This window comes from Propithecus coquereli, unplaced genomic scaffold (assembly GCF_000956105.1).
Source record: "Propithecus coquereli isolate 6110/MARCELLA unplaced genomic scaffold, Pcoq_1.0 Scaffold117, whole genome shotgun sequence".
NCBI classification, from domain to species: domain Eukaryota; kingdom Metazoa; phylum Chordata; class Mammalia; order Primates; family Indriidae; genus Propithecus; species Propithecus coquereli.
In genome coordinates, this window is record NW_012135747.1 from 1,263,611 (window position 1) to 1,277,697 (window position 14,087).

General features: G+C 49.4%; 1 protein-coding gene across 1 annotated transcript in view; it reads right to left on the bottom strand.

Annotated features, from left to right (window-relative positions):
- Positions 1–14,087, bottom strand: part of HKDC1 (hexokinase domain containing 1) — a 47,316-nt gene that overhangs the window by 12,051 nt on the left and 21,178 nt on the right. Inside the window, exons 8-14 of the mRNA XM_012658468.1 lie at positions 12,261–12,416; positions 10,943–11,176; positions 9,524–9,828; positions 7,537–7,682; positions 7,324–7,443; positions 1,119–1,214; positions 844–943 (exon numbers count right to left, since the gene is read on the bottom strand). Of these exons, the coding sequence (XP_012513922.1) occupies positions 844–943; positions 1,119–1,214; positions 7,324–7,443; positions 7,537–7,682; positions 9,524–9,828; positions 10,943–11,176; positions 12,261–12,416 (1,157 nt within the window). The remainder of the gene's footprint in view (positions 1–843; positions 944–1,118; positions 1,215–7,323; positions 7,444–7,536; positions 7,683–9,523; positions 9,829–10,942; positions 11,177–12,260; positions 12,417–14,087) is intronic.

Sequence of the window (14,087 nt, forward strand, 5' to 3'; positions counted from 1 at the left end):
ACTCAATCAAACAGGCCTCACCTCTTTGCCCTCTTAGACCTAGCCCAACCCCTCCCACAGAGGAGGAAACTCAAGTCAGACAGAATAAGCAACCTGCCCAAGCTCACAGAGTGGGTAAGAGACTGAGATGAAACCATACCTGGCATCGAAGGTACCTCAGTATAGCCCTACCTCCTTGTTCTACCTGCTCCTTATATTCAGGAAGCCCAGATGACCACATGGAACAACTTCCCCAGATTCTATCATTACTTAACCACCTGCCTGTCACCTGGAATGCCCTTCATCCTCATCTCCACCCATCCCCCCACCTCTTAGGAAGAGTCATCCCTTGGAATCCGCCCTGGGCCTTAATCATTGCCAGACTTCTCCCAAAGACCTGTGACATGCTCGTGTCACCTCAGGCCACTCCTTTTCCTACTTCTAAGTTTCTTTCCAACTCTTCCTCTTCCTGTGCACTCGGAGAACCAGAAGAATTCAGAGGACAGAGGAGGTGCACATTGGAGCCAGAGTGAAACTCTAGCTCCCTCAACCCCAGGCCAACACGATTCAACTGTGGTCTTCTTCCTCCCAGGACAATCTGCCCCAAGGCCCTAACTTGAAAATCCCTTCATACGTCATTCTCCTTCCTCAACAGAAAGGAGACCTTGGCTTAGGACCCTTCATGGAGAAAGATATTAAGTAAAGATTTAGAAAGTAGGCAACCTAGAATCCCAATCTTAACTTTTATCTCTGCCGTAGAGCCTCTGTATGATGGAACAATGCCCCCCGTTCCTCTCTATGTCACAAGGGAACCTCCAAAGGATCAGATGGGATTAGGCCAATGGGCTACGCCCGACCACATACCTGCAATCAGGCCAATCTCACAATTAGGATCTTCATAGCCACAGGTCATCAAGGTTCCCACTGTGTCATTCACGATTGCAACTATATCCAGGTCAAACTCCTGCAAAAGAAGCAGCTCTCCTGTAAGTAGAATGTGCAAGCCAAACGGTCTTAGGAGGGGCATGCCAGCCCAAGGTGGGCAGAGGCCAGATCACAGGGACTGGGCACAGGATGGCAGAGCAGAGGGGCTGGGGGAGGGGGCAAGGTCAGGCAAGAGCCTCAACACCATATCCTACATTTCTCCTCTTGATGGCTTCCCTGAGCATGTCCACCACGTCCTCCCCTTCACAGTCAGTGGCCTTGAAGCCTTTGGTCCACCCTATGAGTGTTCCCTGAAAGAAAGGAGGGGAAATTCATTTGAACAGTTCGCTAGGGCGACCGCACAACCTCAGCACCTACTAGATACAAGGCACTGCGGCTGATAGCTAGTCAAGTGCAAGTACATGTGTTCTTGACTGTGCCTCCACCTCCGCAGCCCTAACCCTGGGCTCAGCGGTGCCACAGAGCTCGATGCTCAGACAAGGTCCACTGCTGAGTGGAATCATTGCAGCAACTCATATTGCATTCTGACCATGACTCCACAGAACAAAGGCCTGAGATCACAGTGACCCCACTTCTAATTTAATCAAGGACAGATTGAGATGTGATCAAAGGCAAAGTTGCAAAATGCTTATTAAAGCATGTTCCACAGTGAAAAACCAGAGGCGTCCTATAATTCCAACAATATGGGTCTATCATCTTGTATATCAATACAGGACATGTTATATACCCGTAAAAATCATGCTGTAAAAGAATGTTGGATGCTAGAGAAAGATGTTTACCATATACTGTTAAGTGCAAACACATCAAACAAATACAGATAATGAATTATTCTGTTTTTATTTTAAAAATTACACACAAACACACTTGGATCTGGAAAAAGGTCTGGAATAATATATACACCCAGGGAGTTGACAGTGGTTCCCTCCGGATGCAAGATTATGGGTGACTTTTTAGTCTCTCCTTTTTGTTTGCATATATTTTCTGATTTTTCTAAAATTAACATGTATAATTTTTTATACTACTACTGAGAAAGCAGTATTTTCAATTTTTAAAAGGAAGCCCAAGGTTACACAGTTCGCCTGAGGCAGGAGTTAGTCTGGCCCCAGACTCCATAGCCTAGAAAGCAGGCGCTAGGGTGAGGGCAGGCAGGGCTGGGGTGTCTAGGCCAGGAGAGGTCCTGGGAAAGCCACCCCAACCCCATGACCAGATGCCACCACACCGGAGGCCCAAAGCCAGCAAGGCCCAGTGCCCTCCTTCTCTCTAGCCCTGGGGAAACTGGGCCCCCAGCTCCTTTCCTGGTTGAAATATGTGGAACGTCAGAGAGACATGCCCAACTGAAAACCTCTCTTTCTTTTTCTTTTTTTGGAAACAAAGCCTTGCTCTGTTGCCCTGGGTAGAGTGCAATGGCATCATCATAGCTCACTGTAACCTCAAACTCCTGGGTTCAAGTGATCCTCCTGCCTCAGCCTCCCAAGTAGCTGGGACTACAGGTGTGCATCACAACGCCCAGCTAATTTTTCTATTTTTAGTACAGACAAGGTCTCAGTCTTGGCTCAGGCTGGTCTCGAACTCTTGAGCTCAAGCGATCCTCCTGCCTTGGCCTTCCAGAGTGAGAGGATTACAGGTGTGAGCCGTGCCCAGTCCTCTCTTTCTTGTTAATTGCAGTTGCACAGAAACAATATACTTTTGAAGTCTTCCGTTTTTTCTCCTCAGCCATCGGTGGCTTTGCTTCCAGCCATCCTCTGGCCTCTCTCTCCCTCTTAACTGTGTCTTCACAAACCCATCAGAACTGCCGGCAGCAGAGGCCCGAGGCCCAGCGTCCTAGTCAGGAGCAGCAGCAGCATCCTGGTGCCCAGTCAGGACCTCGGACAGCTGCATACGGCACCCACCTCCCCGCTTCCCCACAGTGTATTAATTATTAATGGCAGCAGCAATACAGGAAAGCATTACCGTGTGAAAAATTAAAATAACACCGATAAGGATAAAGTTTCCTTTAACTTCCCATCCCCCCAATCTGAGAGGTAACCTCTATTACCAGCCTGATAGGAATCCTTCCAGACCTTTTTCTCTCCACTTACCCATATTTTTAAGAAAATAAATTCACACCGTGTGTAAACTACTGCAATTTGTTTTTCTCATTCAGTCATGCATCTTCCAGACCTTTCCATGTCAGTTAATATGGATCTGCCGCATTGCTTCACTGAGCAAAATATTCCTCAAATATAATTGCACAGAAATAAACAAATCCACAAAACACAAGTAAGTCCTATTTTATTCTCATTTTTCTTTCTTTTTTTTAATGGGGGTGGTAAGACCTATCTTTTTTTGAGACAGAGTCTCACTCTCTTGCCTGGGCTAGACTGCCGAGGTGTCCAGCCTAGCTCACAGCAACCTCAAACTCTGGGCTCAAGTGATCCTCCTGCCTCAGGCTCCCGGGTAGCCGGAACTACAGGCACGTGCCACCATGCCCAGCTAATTTTTTCTATTTTTAGTTGTTTGGCCAATTTCTTTCTATTTTTAGTAGACACGGGGTCTCGCTCTTGCTCAGGCTGGTCTCGAACTCCTGAGCTCAAGAGATCCACCCACCTCGGCCTCCGAGAGTGCCGGGATTATAGGCGTGAGCCACCATGCCTGGCCTTATTCTCATTTTTCAAATGAGAAGACCAAGGTAAAGAGAAAATAAATAATTGGCTGAAGGGCAGGGCGAGGTGGCTCATGCCTGCAAGTAATCCTAGCACTATGGGAGGCCAAGGTGGGAGGATCGCTTGAGTTCAGGAGTTTGAGACCAGCTTGAGCAAAAGTGAGAGATCCCATCTCTACAAAAAAGAGAAAAGTGATCCAGGCATGGTGGTGCTCACCTCTAGTCTCAGCTATTCAGGAGGCTGAGGCAGGAGGACCGCTTGAGCCCAGGAGTTTGAGGTTGCAGGGAGCTATGATGACGCCATTGCACTCTAGCCCTGGAGACAGAGTGAGACCCTGTCTCAAAAATAAAATAACTGGCTCAAGGTCACACATCCAGTAAACGGAGAAGACAAGATTTGATCCCAGGCCATGCTCTTAACTCTTGCATTTGCTGCCTCCCAATCAGGTAAGATAATGTCCGTGAAGCACTTAGAACAGTGTCTGGCACAGAACAGGCACTATGTATGTGTTTGTTAAATAAATCAAGTAGTTAATTCTGTATGATTGATATACCATAGTTTATTTAGTCATTTTCCATTGCCAGACATTTGGGTTATTTCTAATTTTTAAATTAGATTAAAAAACTAGATTTTTTTTTTTCTTTTGAGACAGGGTCTCACTCGGTTCCCCAGGCTAGAGCTCAGTGGCGTCATCATAGCTCACTGCAACCTCAAACGCCTGGGCTCAAGCCATCCTCCTGCTATAGCCTTCCAAAGTGCTAAGATTACAGACATGAGGCACTGTGCCCAGTCGATTTTTTCCTTTTTTCTTTTTTTTTTACTTTGGAAAAAGGAGAGCTTTATTTCTCATAAAGAGTAGCAGCTGTTGGGCGGCCATTCCAACAGGCTGGAAAGCAGAGGCCCGGCCAGAAGCCAGGCACACGTGCTTCCATGATTTTTTCATTATTAAAATGGTGCTATAGTGAGTGTCCTTGTTCATTCCTTGTTGGGCATGTGTTTGAGAAGGAGATCTGCTGGCTCTTAGGATGTGTGCATTTTTAATTTTGAGAGATCTAGCCATATACCAGATTCAGGCAGGTTGAGTCTTTTGAACCCTTCTCACCCCATTCTCTGAGTGATGGGGCAGGAGGGTCGGCCTGCTGGCGAGTGGGCTTTGGCAGCGCTCCCAGCCCCGGAGAGCTCCCCGTTTGAGTTCTGACTTGGCACCTACCCATCAGATGAGACCTGCATACCTCAATTTCCCCATATGAAAAATGAAATAGAGTAGTGAATAGGATCTAATGCATATAACAAGGGAATTCTTTCTTGAATTTTTGTATCGATCATACACATGTGGGTGTCCAGTGTATTACACCCAAAATGATTGAAAACACTAGCATCAAGAGTATGCGTCCTGGACTCCAGGTCCCGGTCCCCAAGAAGGCACAGTGTGACAGCCTAGGCTCTGCAGGCCGGTGTCCAGGGTTGGAACCCTCTACCACCGTTTACAGTTGTGGCAACATGGGCAACTTAAGTAACCCCTGTGTGCCTCCATTTTTCTCAATTACAAAATGGTAGTTGATTAAAAACGGTGTTTAGCCATATGACGGGATATTATTCAGCCTTAAAAAAGAAGGAACGTCTGACACATGCTACAACATGGAAGAACCTTGAGGACATTATGTTATAACATTATGTTATAGATTAGCCAGACACAAAAGGACAGATTCTGTGTGATTCCACTTACATGAGATACCTGGAGTCATCGAATTCACAGAGACAGACAGGAGGATGGTGGTTGCCAGGGGCTGGAGGACGGGGATAGGGAATCTGTGTTTAATGGGTACAGAGTTGCAGTTGAGAAAGACGAAAAAGTTCGGGAGATGGATGGTGGTGATGGTTGCACAGTAGTGTGAGTGTGCTTAGTGCCACTGAACCACACAATTTAAAAAATGGTTACAGTGGTAAATTTTATGTTATATATATTTCACCACAATAAGAAAATGGTAGAAACAAAAACAAAAAACCCAGTGTGTTGGCCGAGTGCAGTGGCTCATGCCTGTAATCCTAGCACTCTGGGAGGCCGAGGCCGGAGGATCGCTTGAGGTCAGGAGTTTGAGATCAGCCTAAGCAAGAGCAAGACCCCATCTCTACTAAAAATAGAAAAAATTAGCCTAGCATGGTGGCGCATGCCTGCAGTCCCAGCTGCTTGGGAGGCTGAGGCAGGAGGATCGCTTGAGCCCAGGAGTTTCAGCTTGCTGTGAGCTAGGCTGATGCCACCACACTCTAGCCTAGGTGACAGAGTAAGACTCTGTCTCAAAAAAAAAAAAAAAAACCCAGTGTGTTCATCATAGGGACATTGAGTGGATTAGACAAAATCTTAATAAATCTTTGGGGCCATTCTACTTATTATTCTCATGAGTTCTCTGGCTGCCTTGCTGTGCTGGCCAGAGTTCTCTTTGTAAATTTAGGAAGAGGTTTTCTGCTTTGTGCCAGTTCTTGGAAGCCTGGCTGTTGTGAGTCTGTCAGAGAGAGCGCTCCCCTGCACAAGCTGGTGAGTCTGCAACCGACTCACTGTGTGCCAGGCACCGTGCTGTGCATTTTACACACAGATGTGCTTTAGCTCGTTTAACCCTCACCATTATCCTAACACCATGGTGACTTCCACTTTTACCAGTAAGGAAACCAAGCGTCAGAGAAGTGAAATGGCCTGCTCGAGATTGTTCAGGCAGGAATGCAACCCAGGCAGCCTATGAAGCTCTTGACCATTGCGTTACCCTACCTTGGGCAGGACACTGGGCCTCTCTGCCGCAGCCACATCTGGGCCTGCTCCTGAGCCACTCAGGAGGGGTGCATCTCTGCCCGGGGCTGCGCTCTGTGGGTGCTGACAGAGACTGTACCCTGTCTCTGTCAATCTGCAGCACAGACAGCTCTGCCCAGCCTCTCCCGAAGACCCAGCCTCACTCGCCCACCGTCAGCTCCAGGCCGGGGCCCCCAAGACCCAGCAGTACTTACTCTGGGGAGTCTAAGAGTGCAGCCTGGTGTCCAGTCCCCGCCTTCTCAGCCCTACCTCTTGGTCAAGCTGGCTTAGCAAAAAAACTATGTGCCCAGCCTACGCGAGTCTTAGATTCCCAGTTAAAAACCTTTACTCCTTCATTAGACATAAAATTAACCCTGGGTGTTTTTATCCAAGAATTACAATAAAGACCTTGTGATAACTGTTTCTAAATTATTATGAACTATCTATTAAACATTATGCATGATGTTCTTCAACGTCAACTAAAGTGGCCACGTGATCAATTCCTTCTGAGATGCTAATATCAGGAATGAAACACATTTCTTATGCTGCACTGGCGAGCTTTCTTTCATCAGACACAACAACCCTACAACCTACTGGGTTTCCCCGTTTACACGGGCTGTCCAGGAACACGCAGATAATACTACTGCCCAGTTGTTACAACTGGCCTTAACTGGTCATTACCTCTTTCCATCTCTCCATAATAAAATAAGACCTCTCTTTTAACAGCAGTATTATGCATGAGTCCCTTCATTGCATACTACTCTAAATTCTTTCACCAACTTCGATCCAAACAAGAGTGAGAAATGGAACCTGATAAACAGAAAAAATGAAGTGGTTGAAATTCTCTATCATGTGTCCCCAGCTGTCCTGAACCTGAGACCCCTATAGAAAATGCAGAGCGACTCAGAGATACCTGGAGATGCCCCTGGTGGAGGAAGGGAGCCCCCAGGCTGGCTGTGAGCCTGGCGGGGCGCTTACCTTGTCAATGCTCGTCTGCATGCAGGGAAACGAGAACGTGAAGCCCAAGGGTAGCTGGGCTCCCTTGAGGCCCATGTAGTCCAGGAAGTCGGCGATGCACTGCACGATGTGGTCAAACAGCTGCAGGGAGAGAGCGGCATTCATCGCAGCCGGGCACTGACTCAGGGTGGCAGGCTGGCACCCGCAGGCACAGGACCCCCACCTGGCATTTACCTCCTCGCCAGTGCCCTGCATGATCTCCAGGGGGATGGCGAAGATCTTGTTGTACATTCGCACCGACCTCCGTCCACTTCTGATCTTCACCAGGAGGACCCGGAAGTTGGTTCCCCCCAGGTCCAGGGCGAGGAACTTTCCTTTCTCTGTGGTGGAGAAAGTGGGGGCTGCATTCCACCAGCAGGCACCAAGCAGGGACTCATGTCAGGCCACTGGGAGGAGGAGATGCAGACCCAGAGATCCTGGGGCTCGCAGACCAGAGGGTCGTGGCGGTCACCGTGCACAGAGTCAGGGCCCTGGGCAGCTGCCTTAGCCTGTCTGCAGCCAGACTGCTTTCGTGGCCTTCACTTTTGTAGCAAAGCCCCAGGCACCACCTACACTATCGCCAGTGAGCTGCTATGAAAACATCCCTGAACTGGAGTCCAGGGATCTGGGATTCGGAGACAGCTTTCTATCTCGAGCAAGAGGGGCCAGGTTCCGTCTTTCCACATCTGCAAAGTAAGGAGGCTGGGCCTCTGAAGGCTCTTCCAGCTCTGGGCTCTGACGGCCTTCTAGGGTGCCCAGGTGACTGTGTTCAGGTGTAGGATATCTGCTAAAGGACGTGCGTGATACTTAAACTCAAGGAGCCTCCGACAGTGAAGCTGGGCCAGGCTACCCTGACTGCAAGGGGCTCTGGAAGGTGTTTCCAACCTGACTGTCTGGCCTGGAGGAATTGTTCATTACAGGTGTGAAATGATTCTTCCTGCCCCCTCCCCTTGCCCGGATCCCCACACCACCGCCTGACAAATAAGAAACCATATCAAGTCCTGCCTTTCCAGTATGGGCCACCCGCGTGCAGCGCCTCTGCCTTCTCTGACATCTCGAGGCATCTCGAGTCTGTTCTGCAGAATCCTTCACCCTGCTCTCTGCCTGACCCACTCTGTTCTAGCCACACTGGTCTTTTTGCTGTTCTTTGAATTTGCCAAAGACGTCACTCCCAGCCAGCTCTCTGACCCCTTACCCTGCTCTATTTTTCTTCATAGCGCCTGCCATGACCTGACATCGCGTGGCATTCATTTGTTCACCGTCTGCCAACCCACGGACTGTGAGCTCCCTGGGGGCAGGGCCTGCGTTTTCCTGCTCTGCTGCTGTGCCTGGACAGCCTGACAGGGACCAAGGTGCTTAATGAAACTGTGAGGAGTGAAGGCAGAAGGAATAAAGAGATAAAATAATGAATAATTGAAGAGTATCTTTTACTGTTCTCAGTTTTTGTTTCCCATGTTGCCTCTCTGTTGTTAAGAGATCCAAACATACAGCCTCGTGACCTTGAGTAGGGCATCTAACCTCTCTGAGCCTCAGTTTTGGCATCCGTGAAATGGGAACCATTCCCTCTTTAGTAACATACAAAGTGGTTGTGAGGCTGAAATGAAATTAAAGGTTCAAAAGCAAGCGATAAGGTATAAAGCATTTTACTAAGGTCATTATTTCTGGAAGAGGCTCACGAGCTGCAAAGAGGTAAAATAACTTGTCTGAAGAACAGACTCCGCTACTTAGTGGCTTCTCTCGGCGAGCACCAAGGACGAGGAGAAGGATCAAGGGTTGGAAAAGTCAGGGGCAGAAGTGACGAGAGGAGAGGAAACTAGTCGAGCCCAGGAAACAGAGAAGCAGCAGGAAGACAAGCCCAGACACCAGCAGGTGTCTGGGCGGGAGCTCCCGGGAACAGGTGCTGGGTCTTCTGTCTGCTCACAGCATGGGGTACACTCACGTTCTCACCTACATACACACATGTATGTGCACATGCACACGTGTGACCTAACTTAGATATTTTTTCACTGTATATGCCTTGGATTAACCAAGGCCAAGAGGTTCAGAAGGAGTACTAACCTTCTACTCTACTCTCCACAATCCATTACAGACATGAATCCAAGGCTCTAGAAACCAAAAACCTAACTGGCTTTAAGGAGTTTTGACAAGAGCTCTTCAGAGAAGGGGGCTGTGCCCGGCCCACCTGTGCCGTCCGGCATCCCGCAGACATAGGTGGGCAGCATCTTGACCGTGGCCAGCGGGTGGGTCTTCCTCTTCAGCCCGTACTCGAGCTCAGCCCGCATCTTGCCCTGCACGTCCACAAGCTGCTCTCGGGTCAGCTGGAACAGAGCCAGCACTTGGTCGATCCGCTTCCGCTGGGCCTGCACACGGGAGGCCACCGCGGTCACCATGGCAGCCCCCTTGGTGCTGCCACTCTCCGACAGGAGGAATCGGACATCACAGTTTGGGACCAGTTTCCTCACCACCTTGTGCAGGCGCTTTGGGTACCTGAAGGCAGGAGTGATGGCAAAACGTTTAGCAATCAGGAAGGCCAGGCTCGGCCAAGGGGTCAGGCTGGCGACGGCAGTGGACCGGGTCCTGGAGGCCTGCCCGGCCAGAGCCCAGCCTTTATTTTCTGGATGGTGGAGGGCAGGGCTGATAGGAGGGGCCAACATAGCTGGGCAGTGGAAGGGCACTTGGGAGGCTCAGGGAAGTGCCTAGTTCCCCAACTGATATTTCAACCAGTAGGACGTGTCCATGCATAATGTATTGGCTGAATATCACGTCTGCAGGAAGGGAAGGATTTTCTTTCTCAGCTGTTTCCAGAGTGTAGCCACTTGATGCCAGTTCCACCTCTGTTAGCCAAAGGGGCTTTCACTCTCTTTCCTTCTGGGAAATTTCCATTTCCCCGTGTTTTCCTACCAGGATCCTTATGTGAACTTGGACACCTTGGCCATCCCTATCTGTCCCCATCTATGCCTAGCGGTACCTTACCTTCCAGTCTAACCATATAGCAGGTGTTCAGTAAACAATGGGTAGATAAATGAATGGATGGATAGATGGATGGGCAGATGCATGGATGGGCAGCCTTCCTAAATAGGCACTTGGCTTTAGCAGAATGTTTCTCTCTCTTTTTTTCAACAATGTCTCACTCTGTCACCCAGGCTGGAGTACAGTAGTGTGATCATAGCTCACTGTAACCTCGAATTCCTGGGCTCAAGTGATCCTCCTGTTTCAGCCTCACAAGTAGCTGGGACAACAGGTGCACACTACCATGCCCAGCTAATTTTTAAAGTTTTTGTAGAGACAGGGGTCTCACTATGTTGCCCAGGCTGGTCTTGAACTCCTGGCATCAAGCCATCCGCCCACCTCAGCCTCCCAAAGCTCTGGGATTGTAGGTATGAGTCACCACACATGGCCAGAATATTTCCTTAAGAGTGATCCCCAAAAGCAAACCCAGCCATCTAGATGAATGCGGGTCCTGGATTCACCCTTTCCATGGTAATCGCAGAGCCAACAAGAGGAGGTTGGTTCGGTATAAGCCGTATAGCCCAGAGAGAGCACTGGGACCCTGCTCTGGGGAGACTCATCCGTGGGGCGTGGGCTGGCAGGTGGCACTCACTGAGGGTGTATCTTGTAGAGGGTTCCGTCCATGCCCACCGTGGTCCGGAGCCGCGCCAGCTTCTTGTTCTCCCGCAGGCGTGTGAGGATAGCCGCCAGGGCCGCGGCACAGAGGTTGGCTGAGCGGAAGGAGACGACGGTGCAGACGTGCTGGACGGCAATGCAGTCGGCCTCGGACGGCTCCAGGCCCAGGTCCACCAGGATCTCCCTTGTATTGGCAAGGCCTTCTTTATACCTGCAGGGGACAGGAATGACAGGACCACACTTCTCCATCGCTCGAGTATCCTCCTGAGGGAACCAGCTTTCCCACCTCTCAGGATTGTGAAAATAAACAGGCTGGCACAGAGTAATATCATAACAACAATATCAACATTGACAATAGCAGCCACCATTTACTGAGCACTCCCCCTGTGCCAGGTACTTGTCTAAGGATTTTACATATATTAATTCATTTAATCCTTGCAACAATCCTAGGGGAAGTACTTTCATTACCCTATTGTATATATGAGGGATGCGAGGCACAGAGAAGGTAAGTAACTTGTCCATGGCCACACAGCTAGTAAGTGCTAGAGCTAAGATTTGAACTCAAGCAGTTAGATTATAGCACCCACACTTTTAACCACCCTAGCTATAATGTCTTTCACAGAAATTCCATCCTGCCAAGCTCTGCACAGACACAGACTCCTGGGGTCAGTGGCACTCTACTGAGCTCAGAATCTAAACTAAGTACAAAGCTTGGGGCAATGCCAGGTTTGTAAGACTGAGGAACAGGACCCTGAGTGGACTGGGGCCAGCCACCTTCACCAGCCAGCCAGCTCCCCATTCCAGGGACCTGTGCATAAGCCTCGAATCACCAGACCCAAAGCCAGTCTCTGACGGAAGCAGATGGAGAAGCTCTGTGACAGGAGGAATTCCTAACTTGGATTCCACACACGGGCTTTAAGGGGCCCACGGATGCCCCATATTATAAGCAAAATTGTGTGCAAATGTGTATTTTGGGGTAAAGTGTTCAGAACCTGAATAAAGTTCTCGAAAGAATCTGTGACCCTAGATAAAGTTACACAGGAAGAAGGCAACAAAGCACGGGGAGAGGGTGGCCCTCTGATAACAGAGTTCCTGGTTGATGACACCAACAAGAATGTCACATCTGAGTCAAGGCAGAAATTGCTAACCCATCTGAAGCCAAGCCCAGGTCTGAAATCCTGCTGGTGAAGAAGATCTGGTCCCTGTTTCTGTTCCACCACCTCGAGCACACCAGGCCTTGGCCACCCCTCCTCACCCTCCACGGAGTCAAAGGGGAGGGGCTCGGCGCTGCTTACTTCTCTATGGCAGCCACGTGCCGTGTTTCGATCTTGCCCTTAGTGTGGAGAGCGGAGGATTTCTCGCCACCGAACAGGAGACCAGCCTTGGCCATCTTCAGCAAGATGAGCCTGACGAGCTCCCCCAAGTACAGGCCGCTGATCATCTTCTCGAACCTGTGATTTGGTGAACAAATCAGTGGCAGCAACCCCTGCGGTCATTTCCCAAAGACCAAGAGCCACAGCCCACGGTCAGGAACATGCGCAGTGCATGGGCCGCACTGTGGACAGGAGGCCCCAGTCCAGCCCCAGCTTGATGTGCTCTTGAGACACTATCCTCTCTGAGCTGCACTGTCCTCACCCATAAAAGGAGAGGGCTGAGCTAGAGAAGATCTAAGACTCCTTCCTGCTCACGAAGCGCTGGATTCCAGGAATCTTTATCTCAAACCACCCCTGGCCATGGGGGTGTCATTCTCGCCATTCTCATGTTGGAATAAGGAACCTCAACCTCACAGACTTCAGGTACTTTCCCCAGATCCCCCAACTGTGGCATGACAGATGCAATTTCACACTCAGATGCTTCCAGCTCCTGCCTCAAGCTTCTGTTTAAGACAGAAAGCTTCGGTGTCCATGAGACAGGCTGGGATAGCCCCAGAGAGGTTCTGCAGTTATGTGGATGAAACGTCCCTGAGGCTCCCTAACACCTCCGCTCTGAGTGTGCACACAAAAAACAGCTACTAGTTGTTTCCTCGGTGAACTACTAAATGTAAATTTTATTCTCCAAACACAACAAGACACAAAATCAAGGACAATCTATTTCATAACCGACCTTATATGGTTCGCTATAAAAAGTCTTAGCTCACAGAATAGACAGAAGACAATCGAAAGAAATTCAGGTTGAATTTAGAGGAACGGAATTTATTTTAAGTGAAATGGAAACGAGTGAAGATGATAAAATCCAAAAAATGGACCCCACGTCTTTGGGCTGTGACTGCTCTGTGTCACCAGTGCACCAGGCGTGTGCGTGCTCAGAGCAGGTACCGCCAAAGCACAAATGTGCTTTACAGGTGCGCAGCTCTAGTGTTTGGCTCCTAGGAGGTGCCTAAAATTCACCAGTATGTCTTGGCAAAACGTTTGACTCCAGGGCTGGGGCTGGGGAGGTGCGAGAAGAGTCTGGAACGCCTCACTGTGCCAGAAAACAAGGAAGTGCTTAAAGGGTGACAGAACACGTCAAAAGGACAAAGGAGCCAACTTGAAAGGGCTTACTTTGGCCAAATCTGAAACAATTTCAGCATCAAAATGAACAATGATAGAAAGAAATTAGAACCTATTAAATAGAAAAAGAACTCACGAGGCTATACTAGTATAGATAAATGGAGAAGGCCGGGTGCAGTGGCTCACGCCTGTAATCCCAACTCTTTGGGAGGCCAAGGCAGGAGTGTCACTTGAGGCCAGGAGTTTAAGACCCGCTTGGGCAATAGCGAGACCCCATCTTTACAAAAAATGAGAAGTGGTGCATGCCTGTTGTCCCAGCTACTTAAGAGGCGGAGGCAGGAGGATCACTTGAGCCCAGGAGTCTGAGGTTGCAGTGAGCTCTGATGACACCACTGCACTCCAGCGTGGGTGACAGAGCAAGACCCTGTCTCCATAAATAAATAAATAGAGGAGATAGGGAAGCTCTTCCTTACAGTAGAATAAGAACTAATAAACATTGTAGGAATGATGGGTTTCACCCAGAGGTTCACCAATGGATCAATGGATGCTAAAACTAGCAAGTGAAAGCTTGGTGAGGGCCGGGCGCGGTGGCTCACGTCTGTAATCCTAGCTCTCTGGGAGGCCGAGGTGGGC